This window comes from Amblyraja radiata, chromosome 31, assembly GCF_010909765.2.
Source record: "Amblyraja radiata isolate CabotCenter1 chromosome 31, sAmbRad1.1.pri, whole genome shotgun sequence".
NCBI classification, from domain to species: Eukaryota; Metazoa; Chordata; class Chondrichthyes; order Rajiformes; family Rajidae; genus Amblyraja; species Amblyraja radiata.
Window position 1 is genome coordinate 5,462,984 of NC_045986.1, and position 13,575 is coordinate 5,476,558.

A 13,575-nucleotide genomic window follows, 5' to 3' on the forward strand; every position below is an offset into this window, starting at 1 on the left:
AAGCGGGATTCGAACCGGCTACCTTCCGGTTGCCAGCCGAACACTTAGCCCATTGTGCCATCTGTCGTCCCATGAAGGGGGGGAAGGAGGAAGGGGAGAAAGAGGGAGGGTGAGGAAAGAGAGGGAGGGGGGGGGGTGGGAAAGTGGGAGGGAGGGGGGGGGGGAGAGAGGGAGGGAGGGAGGGGGAGGAGGGAGAGGAGAGTCACGCATTTCAGCCAATTCTCACGCTCTCACACTGATGACAGAATTCTCACGCTGTCTTCCGTCCCTGCACAGTTTGTCTCTTTGCGCCACAACAGAGCGATCTGTGCAGTCAGGGGAAACGCGTAGGTTGACGGCTGTGAGTGACGTCGCGTTTCTTCTCTTCTCTTCTTTCTTGGTTGGATGTGCAGCCACTGACAACATGAAGCAGCCGGTGACAGAACTAACCAGGTGAATCAGTTGTAAAACATGGGGAGGACCACAATGAGGCCAAACATCTAGGACAGGGATCGGCAACCTACGGCACACAGGCCAAATCCGGCCCGTGACCCGAAAAAACAAGTTTTTTTTTCAATTCGTTTTCGCGGGGTCGGGCCAGGCGAGCCGACCTGAGAACTGCAGCCAGTCCCTGGGACGCGAGCAGATCTGGGAACGGCAGCCAGTCCAGGGCCATGCAGAATGCCAACTTGATCATTATGGACAAATTGGGCCAGCCACGTACATGTTGTATAACTCTGACTCTATGCAGATCTGAATGGGCTTAGAATTACCAATTAAGCAAAATTTCCCCCACTTTCCCCATTTTGATTCTTGAGATTAATATCCCTTTGCTCTGTTAACAGCATTAAATTACTTATGAGGTAGAGTCAGGAAAGGGAACATGTTATTTTTTTTAAAAAGTTTGCTTTAATTTGTTTGTTGATTGTTAGTCGACTGCCATAATTTCTGAAATGGTCTTAAAGTAACTTAACTGTTATAAAGCAGTAATAAGTGATTTTTGTCAAATAAAATGTTTGCATTATTAACAGGGCTGCCAACTCTCACGCATTGAGCATGAGCCTCACACATTTCACAAAATTCTCACGCTCTCACACTGATCACAAATTTCTCACGCTCAAAAATATGCAGGTGCTGGTCCGCCGGCCGCTCTGTCCACACCCCATGGAGATTTAATCCCGGCCCGGAGCCAGGAGCGGACCGGGTGAGTGGGGCCGTTGGTGCCGCAACCGGAGCCGCGAGGATGAATCTCGGGCTAAGGCCCGACCCCCGGGTCACTGACCCTCACCTCCCCCGGACCCCTGCTTGTCAAGGAGCACCAGGGCCGGCCCGCATTCCCGGGAGGGGAGGGAAACGCTCCCCGAGCATTGCCAAGTCTCCGCTCACTCCGGATGTTGTCGCCGCTTCACTGCCACACTCTCACACACACACACAAGGTTTGAAGGGATATGGGCCAAATGCGGATAAATGGGACTAGTTTAGATGGGGTATCTTGATCTGCATGAACAAGTTGGGATGAAGAGCCTGATTCCATGCTGTAAGGCTATGACACATTGTAGAAAGGGTGCAATTGCTCTGGAGAGGATCCAGGGGCGATTTATGAAGATGTTGGCAGGGCAGGATTTTTTTTTCATTTTGAAGAAAGATTTGATAACTGCGATTGTATTTTGCGAATAGGACCTCTGCAAATTTGCAGATGACACAAAGCTGGGTGGCAGTGTGAATTGTGAGGAGGATGCTATGAGAATGCAGGGTGACTTGGACAGGTTGGGGGAGTGGGCAGATGCATGGCAGATGCAGTTTAATATGGATAAATGTGAGGTTATCCACTTTGGTATAAAAAACAGGAAGGCAGGTTACTATCTAAATGGCGTCAAGTTGGGAAAAGAGGAATTACAACGGGATCTGGGGGTCTTTGTACATCAGTCTGTGAAAGTAAGCATTGCAGGTACAGCAGGCAGTGAAGAAAGCGAATGGCATGTTGATCTTTATAACAAGAGGGATCGAATATAGGAGCAAAGAGGTCCTTCTACAGTTGAACAGAGCCCTAGTGAGACCACACCTGGAGTATTGTGTGTAGGTTTACAAGGTTAATTCTCGGGGTGGCGGGACTGTCATATGCTGAGCGAATGAAGCAGCTGGGATTGTACACTCTGGAGTTTAGAAGGATGAGAGGGTATCTCATCTAAACATATAAGATTGTTAAGGGTTTGGATATGCTAGAGGCAGGAAATATGTTCCCGATGTTGGGGGAGTCCAGAACCAGCGGCCACAGTTTAAGAATAAAGAGTAAGTCATTTGGAACGGAGACGAGGAAACACTTTTTCTCACAGGGAGTGGTGAGTCTGTGGAATTCTCTGGAGGCGGGTTCTCTGGATGCTTTCAAGAGAGAGCTAGATAGGGCTCTTGAAAATAGCGGAGTCAGGGGATATGGGGAGAAGACAGGAACGGGTTACTGATTGGGCATGATCAGCCATGATCACATTGAATGGCGGTGCTAGCTCGAAGGGCCGAATGGCCTACTGCTGCACCTATTGTCTATTGACCTGTTTTGCTTAACAAATAGTGGAGGAAGGAATTGCAGATGCTGGTTTAAACTGAAGAGATACTAAAAACTAGAAAAACTCAGCAGGACAGGCAGCATCTCTGAAGAGAAAGAATGGGTAATGTTTCGGGTCGAGACATTCAGACTAAAGAGGTTGAAAACCAGCCATAAAACACAATGACTGGAGATGACACGATAATAAATATATGACAGAAAAAATCATTTAATGGGGTGGCACAGCAGTAGGGTTGTTGCCTTATTACCACATGGGTTTTCTTTGGATATTACAGTTTCTCCCATATCCGAAAGAAGTGCCGGTTTGTAGGTTAATTGGCTTCTGCAAATTTTCCCTGGTGTGATGGATGGAACTGGTGTATGATAGATTGCTGGTCGGTGTGGACTTGGTAGGCTGAAGGACCTGTTTTCATATATTTTTTACATATATATCTTAATTTCATTGAACCATATATGATTGAATATGTGGTATTATTTTTGTCTTGTTTCTCTATTCAAAGGGTAAGGTTGATTGATTTATTTGTGCAGAACAGTGATGGAAGTCCGACTCTTGCCTTGTTTCTCTGTATATATATATATATATATATATATATATATATATATATATATACATAACAGCATGAATATAATCTGACTTCCATAAATGAATATAGTCATTCATGTGCTGCACCTGTTGATCAGAGCCTGGCTCTATTGTGGAATGTAATTAGGAATGTAATTTAGCCTATCCTTATTCATACCTAACCCAATTTAAAGCATAAATGTTGCATTCAAGTGCAAGTTAAAAGACTTGTTACAGTATGCACCAGATCGCACAATTTCAAGCTGAAAAATGCTAAAGCTCCCTACCGTGGGAGGGGGGACACCCCCCTCGGTCATTACGTTCCCTTGCAATTTCTCACTCTCAACTCTCACCCAATGTTGGCAGCCCTGCAGATAAGGCTGGATCTACACAACTACGAGATCTCTTGCGTGAATCAAACTGGGCTATCCTGAAAGATTCCTACCAATTTCCTTTCAGAGAGAGTGGGCAGCAATGATTAACGTTGCATGGATAATAGCGCCAGGGCGAGAGTAAGAAAGTATCCAGAGTTCTTTCACGCATTACTTACATTTACTTTCTGTGCTGAACAAGGAACTTGCTCCAGTTATGAGGGGGGGTAAAGACAAAACACCACTGCCAATGTCTGGCCGACTTTCAACCTCCTTGTAGATAACCTGTAAATAGAGAGGAAAGAGTTAAGAGACTCTGCAGCAATGAACATTTCTAATGCTGGCTTTCCCTGCCTGCAGCTAAAGATAACCAAGAGAAGATACAAACATATAGTGGGGTGGGGTGCCACAGGGATCTGTGTTGGGTCCACTGTTGTTTGTCATGTACATCAATGATCTGGACGATGGTGTGGTAAATTGGATTAGTAAGTATGCAGATGATACTAAGATAGGTGGGGTTGCGGGTAATGAAGTAGAGTTTCAAAGTCTACAGAGAGATTTATGCCAGTTGTAAGAGTGGGCTGGAAGATGGCAGATGGAGTTTAATGCTGATAAGTGTGAGGTGCTACATCTTGGCAGGACAAATCAAAATAGGACGTACATGGTAAATGGTAGGGAATTGAAGAATGTAGGTGAACAGAGGGATCTGGGAATAACTGTGCACAGTTCCATGAAAGTGGAATCTCATGTAGATAGGGTGGTAAAGAAAGCTTTTGGTGTGCTGGCCTTTATAAATCAGAGCATTGAGTATAGAAGTTGGGATGTAATGTTAAAATTGTACAAGGCATTGGTGAGGCCAATTCTGGAGTATGGTGTACAATTTTGGTCGCCTAATTATAGGAAGGATGTCAACAAAATAGAGAGAGTACAGAGGAGATTTACTAGAATGTTGCCTGGGTTTCAGCAACTAAGTTACAGAGAAAGGTTGAACAAGTTAGGGCTTTATTCTTTGGAGCGCAGAAGGTTAAGGGGGGACTTGATAGAGGTTTTTAAAATGATGAGAGGGATAGACAGAGTTGACGTGGAAAAGCTTTTCCCACTGAGAGTAGGGAAGATTCAAACAAGGGGACATGACTTGAGAATTAAGGGACTGAAGTTTAGGGGTAACATGAGGGGGAACTTCTTTACTCAGAGAGTGGTAGCTGTGTGGAATGAGCTTCCAGTGAAGGTGGTGGAGGCAGGTTCGTTTTTATCATTTAAAAATAAATTGGATAGTTATATGGATGGGAAAGGAATGGAGGGTTATGGTCTGAGCGCAGGTATATGGGACTAGGGGAGATTATGTGTTCGGCACGGACTAGAGGGGTCGAGATGGCCTGTTTCCGTGCTGTAATTGTTATATGGTTATATGGTTATATACATGGGCTACCCAGATAGTTGGGGTACTAGAGACTGCCATGTCCATGTAAATTGCAGGATATAGTATTCCACTGCTTAAGTACAGGCCAAGTTTCCAAATGATCTACTTTTGTACCAAAATCATTCTTGGTTAATTTAATGATTAGAATTCTTATAGTTTCACTTGGAATGAGAGGTTCAAAGTAGCATCTCCCATACTTTTTGGAACAATTAGTGTCTATCTTTTCAAAATCCATAAAATCATAACTTTTCTCCTGCTACGAACCAAAGGAAATCAAATCTAATTTCCAAACCAGATTATTAATGTTGGAAGGAAATCTCAGTTGTAGAAGCAGGAACCAATATTTCTCCTATATATGCTCTGTGACTGCCATTCTGATTTAACTGAGAATCTTGACAATAGACAATAGGTGCAGGACAAGGTCATTCGGCCCTTCGAGCCAGCACCGCCATTCAATGTGATCATGGCTGATCATCCCCAATCAGTACCCCGTTCCTGCCTTCTCCCCATATCCCCTGACTCCGCTATTTTTAAGAGCCCTATCTAGCTCTCTCTTGAAAGGATCCAGAGAACCTGCCTCCCTCTGAGGCAGAGAATTCCACAGACTCACCACTCTCTGTGAGAAAAAGTGTTTCCTCGTCTCCGTTCTAAATGGCTTACTCCTTATTCTTAAACTGTGGCCACTGGTTCTAGATTCCCCCAACATCGGGAACATGTTTCCTGCCTCTAAATTGTCCAAACCCTAAACAATCTTATATGTTTCAATGAGATCCCCTCTCATCCTTCTAAACTCCAGAGTGTACAAGCCAACTGCTCCATTCTCTCAGCATATGACAGTCCCGCCATCCCGGGAATTAACTTTGTAAACCTACGTTGCACTCCCTCAATAGAAAGAATCTATTTCCTCAAATTAGGGGACCAAAACTGCACACAATACTCCAGGTGTGGTCTCACTAGGGCTCTGTACAGCTGCAGAAGGACCTCTTTGCTCCTATAATCTATTCCTCTTGTTATAAAGGCCAACATGCCATTCGCTTTCTTCACTGCCTGCTGTACCTGCATGCTTACTTTCATAGACTGATGAACAAGGATCTCCAGATCCCGTTGTATTTCCCCTTTTCCCAACTTGACGCTTAGCACAATGTACTGGAAGCAATCCAGAGATAACCACCCTAGAGGTCTGGCATTTCAGTCTTCTTCCCAACTCTCTAAACTCATGTTGGAGAACCTCCTTCCTCTTCTTCCCGATGTCGTTTGTGCCTACGTGCACAACTACTGCCGGCTGTTCACCTTCTCTCCCGAGGATGTTCAGAATTCGGCTCGTGACATCCTGAACCCTGGCACCAGGGAGGCAATAGACCATCCTTGCTGCTCTTCTGCCGCCACAGAATCTCCTGTCCGCTCCTCGGTCAATGGAGTCATCCACCACTAGGGCTCTGCCCGACATCGGTCTCGCCGGTCGAGTCCCATCTCCAGGATTGGAGCCACCGACGTGTCCGCCGCTCGGACTGGAAACATGGTCTCCCTGGACAGTTCCCAAGAGGGCGTACCTGTGTTAATTAGGCACAGCCACCTGGGTCTTCTGCACTCCACGATTTCCACCCTTTCTCTCCGTTACAAACTTTGGTTCTTCCCGTATCCTCGGCGTGACTACCTCACTGTAAGTCCTGTCCAGGAAACTATTGTTTTCACGGATGGCCCCGAGGTCATCCAGCTGCTTCTCCAGTGCCCCAACATGGTCCTTTAGGAGCTGAAGCTGGACGCACTTGCCACAGTTGTAGCAGCCAGAGGCTCCATCTGGGCTGGGCTCCCACATTCTGCCCCAACATGTATTCACCGTGTTCCGTCCTCTCGAGCTTTATGCGTAGCCTCCTCTCCGAAGACTCATAAGGCCGCTCCCTCACTGCCGCTCCCTAGGAGCCTGCCACTCATTTATTCAGTGGACTACACTGCATTATCAATGAGATCAATGTCATTTTTTGGTGGATCTTTGACCAGTGGAATTCCGCAGGGTTCTGTGCTGTTTGTGACATATATAAATGACCAGATGAAAAATAGATGGATTGGTGATTAAGTTTATCGCCAAATTGGAGGAGTTGTACACAGGGAAGAAGACTTCTGAAGATGCAGCTGGATATAGATCAGCTGCAGAAATGGGTGGAGAAATGGCAGAGGGAGTTTAACCCAAGCAAGTGTGAGGTGTTGCACTTTGGGAGGTTGAATGTAAGGGGAGAGGATACAGTTAATGGTAAGATCTTTAACAGCATTGATGTGCTGAGGAATCTTGGAGCCCAAGTTCATAGCTCACTGAAGGTGACAGCACAGGTAGAGTGGCAAAGAAGGCGTATGATATGCTTTCCTTCATTGCTAGGAGCATTGAGTATGTACAAGATACAAGATATATTTATTTGTCACATGTGACAGATGTCACAGTGAAATGTGATCACCATGTGTCAGGAAGTCATGAAGCAGCTCCACCAGACTGCTTGGGCCACATTTGGAATATTGCGTGCAGTTCTGGCCTCCCCATTACAGGAAGGATGTGGAGGCTTTGGAACGGGTGCAGAGGTGGTTTACCAGAATTATACCTGGATTATAGGGTTTCAGGACTCTGAATCGTTGGAGCCTTGATGGAAGTCATAAAGTATGAGAGGCATAGATAGGGTAGACAGCCAGAACCTTTTTTCACAGGGCGAAAGTGTCCAACACCAGAGGGCAGAGCTATAAAGGTGAGAGGGGAAAGTTTAACTGAGATGTTCGGGAGTAGTTTTATTTTTAAAACAGTGGTGGGGACGTGGAACAAATTGGCAAGGGTGGAGGAAGATGTGATAGGGGCGTTTAAGAGGCTTTTAGATAGGCACATGGAACTGCATGGAATAGAGGGATATGGATCCTAAACAGGCAAATGAGATGAGTTTAACTTGGCATATTGTTCAGTGCAAACATTGTGGGCCGAAGGGCCTGCTCTTGTGTGTATTGTTCTATGTTCAATGTAAGTTTATTTAAGAACAGTGACTCGTACTTACACTTTTAGAATCTTTGATGGTTGGGAGATGTTCCAATTCCACAATCTTTCTCCAGGTCACATGGCTTAAAATTCTTACCTAATTAGGGGTAGATCATTCCAATTAAAATTTCTTCCAACAACAAAATTCAGACAAAATAAATTTACAATGATTAATGCCAAAAGGTTCCAATAGACAATAGGTGCAGGAGTAGGGCATTTGGCCCTTCGAGCCAGCACCGCCATTCAATGTGATCATGGCTGATCATCCCAAATCAGTACCCCGTTCCTGCCTTCTCTCCATATCCCCTGACTCCGCTATTATTATCATTGTTTATTTATTTTATTTTTTTGCACTCAACATTTATTAACAAGACAAAGTGCACATACAAACAAGATATACAAATCACATAGCATCTAACAGCATCACATCAAATCATCTTAGCGTTCTGTCATAGAAGCATCAAATTCACCGGCACCCAAGCAAGCTCATCAAATCGTTTCCTTAATCAATCTTGACAGTTGTATACCGGTGTCCGCATAATGTTGAAAGCATCAGTCCTTCACTGGAGTTTAGCTGTTATACTTTCCATAAAATATACACTTTCCAGTCTTTCCCTCCATTGTTGAACATTTGGTGGCTTTACATTTCTCCATGACACTGTAATCATCTTCTTTGCAATCAACAGCAACACCCCAAGCAAGTATGTCTGATTTTTGGTATCTATCATTGCTGGAGTATCTCCTAGTATGAAGCATGCCGGCTCCAGAGTTAAATCCACCTTCAAAATTAACTTAATCTCCACCTGAATGTCTCTCCAATTATTGATACAATTTGGGGCAATCTAAAAAAATATGGGTATGATCACCAATCTTCCCGCATTGTCTCCAGCATAAATCTGAGGTGGTGCTTGTTATCTTGCTAACATAAGAGGAGTCTTAAATACACTCATTCTAGTTTTTCATTCAAACTCCCTCCAGGTGGATGTGTGGGGATTTTATAGAAACATAGAAAATTATTAAAGGACAGGCTAGATGCAGGAAAAATGTTCCTGATGTTGGGGGCGTCCAGAACTAGGGGTCACAGTTTAACAATGAGGGGTAGGCCATTTAGGACTGAGATGAGGAAAAATCTCTTCACCCAGAGAGTTGTGAATCTGTGGAATCCTCTGCCACAGAAGGCAGTGAAGGCCAATTCACTGGATAGTTTCAAGAGAAAGTTAGATTCAGCTCTTAGGTCTAAAGGAATTAAGGGATATGAGGAAAACGCAAGAACGGGGTACTGATTTTACATGATCAGCCATGATCATATTAAATGGCAGTGCTGGACGAATGGTATACTCCTGCACCTATTTTTCTGTTTCTATGTTGCTGGATGTGTCTGCTTCAATTTGTTCCTTTGTGCAAGTTTTGACCATGACTCCCCACTATAATCAAGTCATGTTCTAGAATTTCTTCCTTAAACTTCTCTCTCTCTCTCTCTCTCTGGCTTTGCAAATATCACACCTGTCACTGTTTTCAGTCATGCTTCCTAAAGCTACCAAATTATATCTTAGATTTTACATCAATGTCTGTCTTATTACATTTGTGTGAAGTCCCTTGGCGTTTTTGTTACATTAAATGGTGCAAATGGCAGTTACTGTATGCAAAGAGTTCTGAAATTATTTGTTACGTTCTCTATCGCTTATTTTCATCCATTTCTGGCAAGATTCGTTGGTTATTAATTTCACTGATTGATCTCACATCTCTTACCTTTTCATCGTAGCTGCCAATAGCCAGAAACTGACTGCTTGGACTCCATGCAACAGATTTCACACCAAGAGACCACTCGTATGCACTGTAGGTGGATAGCAAGCGCCCATCCAATGAGTACAGGAGTACTTTATACTGGAAGCAACAAAAGTTTACTCAGTATTGAGGGATGAGGAGAATGCATGGTGGGGTGGTGGAGGAGAAAAAAATCAATTTTATATTCCAAAATAAGGAATATTAGTATTTCAAAATAAGGAATTCCATGTGAAATATGAGAACACCAGAGAGGAATATTAATAAATCTGTATTCTTTCTACTAATCCTACACTTTCCAACTGCCACATTTCACATCTTCAGCATATTCAAAATATTTTGTGGCCAATGTAATATTTTGAAAGTTATACTTTCACTGACATATCATGGGAAATGTGGGAAACTGACAATTAAAAAAAATTGCATTATTAAGCAAATGTATATTTTAAAAGTGATTTAGAATTGAAGGCATGAATGGAATGGATTGAAAGAAGCAGCATGGAATCAGGCCTTTGTGCCCACTAAGTCCATGCTCACCATTAACAGACAAAAATTGTCCCGCCCACTCCCCTGACATCAGTCTGAAGAAGAGTCTCGACCCGAAACGTCGTCCATTCCTTCTTTCCAGAGATGTTGCCTCACCTGCTGAGTTACTCCAGCATTGTGTCTGCCTTCGATTTAAACCAGCATCTGCAGTTCTTTCTTACATATAAAATATGGAGTTGGGATCTTAACCTTATCGTTCAGATGTTATCAGTGCTGATATTTGAAGACGTTGAACTTTAGTTACATCTACATATGTTCATGTTATTTTAACATTTGAAATTCTCTATTCTAACAAATGGTTAAGAGTTCTACATGTTATAAATCATAGGTAAACACAAAATGTAACTCAGCAGGACAGGCAGCATCACTGGAGAGAAGGAATGGGTGACGTTTCGGGTCGAGACCCTTCTTCAGACTGATGTCAGGGGAGTAGGCGGTACAGCAATAGAATGTAGTGGGAGAACTGGGGAAGGGGAGGGGATGGGGAGAGAGGGAAAGCAAGGGCTACTTGAAGTTAGAGAAGTCAATGTTCATACCACTGTAAGCTACCCAAGCGAAATATGAGGTGCCATTCTTCCAATTTGCACTGGGCCTCACTGACAATGGAGGAGGCCCAGGACAGAAAGGTCAGATTGGGAAGGGGAGGGGAAGTTAATGTGCTGAGCAACCGGGTGATCAGGTAGGTTAAGGCGGACTGAGCTGAGGTGTTCAGCGAAACGATTGCCGAGCCTGCGCTTGGTCTTGCCGAAATATAGGAGTTGACACCTGGAACAGCGGATACAGTAAATGAGGTTGGGGGAGGTGCAAGTGAACATCTGCCTCACCTAAAAAGACTTGAGGTCCTTGGATGGGGTCGAGGGGGGAGGTAAAGGGACAGGTGTTGCATCTCCTGCCGTTGCAGGGGAAAGTACCTGGGGAGAAGGTGGTTTGGGTGGGAAGGGTTGACCAGGAAGTGGCGGAGGGAACGATCTCTGCGGAAGGGAGTGGAGATGGGAAGATGTGGCCAGTAGTGGGATCCCGTTGGAGGTGGCGAAAATGTTGGAGGATTATATGCTGTATGTGACGGCTGATGGGGTGGAAGGTGAGGACAAGGGAGGCTCTGTCCTTGTTACGAATGGGGTGGAGGGGGAGCAAGAGCGGAGGTGCAGGATATTGAGGAAACCCTAGAGAAAGCCTCATCTATAATGGAAGAGGGATCCCCGTTCCCTAAAGAATGAGGACATCTCCGTTGGCTAGGTATGGAAAACCTCATCCTGCGCGCAGATGTGGCGTAGACGAAGGAATTGAGAGTAAGGGATAGAGTCTTTACACAAATCACAGTGGGAAGAAGTGTAGTCTAGATAGCTATGGGAGTCAGTGGGTTTGTGATAGATAGCAGTCAATAGTCTGTCTCCTGTGATGGAGACGGTGAGATCTAGAAACGGTGATGGGGGAGATATTGAACAGTTTCTTTTCTTCGGTATTCACCAAGGAGAAGGATATTGAATTATGTGAGGTAAGGGAAACAAGTAGAGTAGCTATGGAAACTATGAGGATCAAAGTAGAGGAAGTACTGACACTTTTGAGAAATATAAAAGTGGATAAGTCTCCAGGTCCGGACAGGATATTCCCTAGGACATTGAGGGAAGTTAGTGTAGAAATAGCAGGGGCTATGGCAGAAATATTTCAAATGTCATTAGAAACGGGAATAGTGCCGGAGGATTGGCGTACTGCGCATGTTGTTCCATTGTTCAAAAAGGGGTCAAAGAGTAAACCTAGCAATTATAGACCTGTTAGTTTGACGTCAGTGGTGGGCAAATTAATGGAAAGAATACTTAGAGATAATATATATAAGCATCTGGATAAACAGGGTCTGATTAGGAACAGTCAACATGGATTTGTGCCTGGAAGGTCATGTTTAACTAATCTTCTTGAATTTTTTGAAGATGTTACTCGGGAAATTGATGAGGGTAAAGCAGTGGATGTTGTGTATATGGACTTCAGTAAGGCCTTTGACAAGGTTCCTCATGGAAGGTTGGTTAAGAAGGTTCAATGGTTGGGTATTAATGGTGGAGTAGCAAGATGGATTCAACAGTGGCTGAATGGGAGATGCCAGAGAGTAATGGTGGATGGTTGTTTGTCAGGTTGGAGGCCAGTGACGAGTGGGGTGCCACAGGGATCTGTGTTGGGTCCACTGTTGTTTGTCATGTACATCAATGATCTGGACGATGGCGTGGTAAATTGGATTAGTAAGTATGCAGATGATACTAAGATAGGTGGGGTTGCGGGTAATGAAGTAGAGTTTCAAAGTCTACAGAGAGATTTATGCCAGTTGTAAGAGTGGGCTGAAAGATGGCAGATGGAGTTTAATGCTGATAAGTGTGAGGTGCTACATCTTGGCAGGACAAATCAAAATAGGACGTACATGGTAAATGGTAGGGAATTGAAGAATGTAGGTGAACAGAGGGATCTGGGAATAACTGTGCACAGTTCCCTGAAAGTGGAATCTCATGTAGATAGGGTGGTAAAGAAAGCTATTGGTGTGCTGGCCTTTATAAATCAGAGCATTGAGTATAGAAGTTGGGATGTAATGTTAAAATTGTACAAGGCATTGGTGAGGCCAATTCTGGAGTATGGTGTACAATTTTGGTCGCCTAATTATAGGAAGGATGTCAACAAAATAGAGAGAGTACAGAGGAGATTTACTAGAATGTTGCCTGGGTTTCAGCAACTAAGTTACAGAGAAAGGCTGAACAAGTTAGGGCTTTATTCTTTGGAGCGCAGAAGGTTAAGGGGGGACTTGATAGAGGTTTTTAAAATGATGAGAGGGGTAGACAGAGTTGACGTGGAAAAGCTTTTCCCACTGAGAGTAGGGAAGATTCAAACAAGGGGACATGACTTGAGAATTAAGGGACTGAAGTTTAGGGGTAACATGAGGGGGAACTTCTTTACTCAGAGAGTGGTAGCTGTGTGGAATGAGCTTCCAGTGAAGGTGGTGGAGGCAGGTTCGTTTTTATCATTTAAAAATAAATTGGATAGTTATATGGATGGGAAAGGAATGGAGGGTAATGGTCTGAGCGCAGGTATATGGGACTAGGGGAGATTATGTGTTCGGCACGGACTAGAAGGGTCGAGATGGCCTGTTTCCGTGCTGTAATTGTTATATGGTTATATGGTTATATGGTAGGGAGATGTCGGAGATGGTCCAAGTGAATTTGAGTGCAGAAAGGAAATTAGTCGTGAAGTTGAAGGTCAGTGGGTGTAGGAGGTAGCACCGATGCAGTCGTCAATGTAGCGGAGGTTGAGTTCGGGGATAGGGCCAGTGTACGTACGCCTGGAACAGTGATTGTTGGACATACTCTACAAAGA

The 13,575-nt window shown here is 44.3% G+C and overlaps 1 protein-coding gene across 2 annotated transcripts in view; it reads right to left on the reverse strand.

The window, feature by feature from the left end:
• wrap73 (WD repeat containing, antisense to TP73) overlaps nucleotides 1-13,575 on the reverse strand; it is a 71,179-nt gene that overhangs the window by 8,153 nt on the left and 49,451 nt on the right. The window contains exons 7-9 of one of the 2 annotated variants that reach the window (XM_033047800.1): nucleotides 9,649-9,783; nucleotides 7,919-7,996; nucleotides 3,652-3,757 (exon numbers count right to left, since the gene is read on the reverse strand). In XM_033047800.1, coding sequence (XP_032903691.1) covers nucleotides 3,652-3,757; nucleotides 7,919-7,996; nucleotides 9,649-9,783 — 319 coding nt within the window. The remainder of the gene's footprint in view (nucleotides 1-3,651; nucleotides 3,758-7,918; nucleotides 7,997-9,648; nucleotides 9,784-13,575) is intronic. The other variant, XM_033047801.1, reaches the window with a different exon arrangement.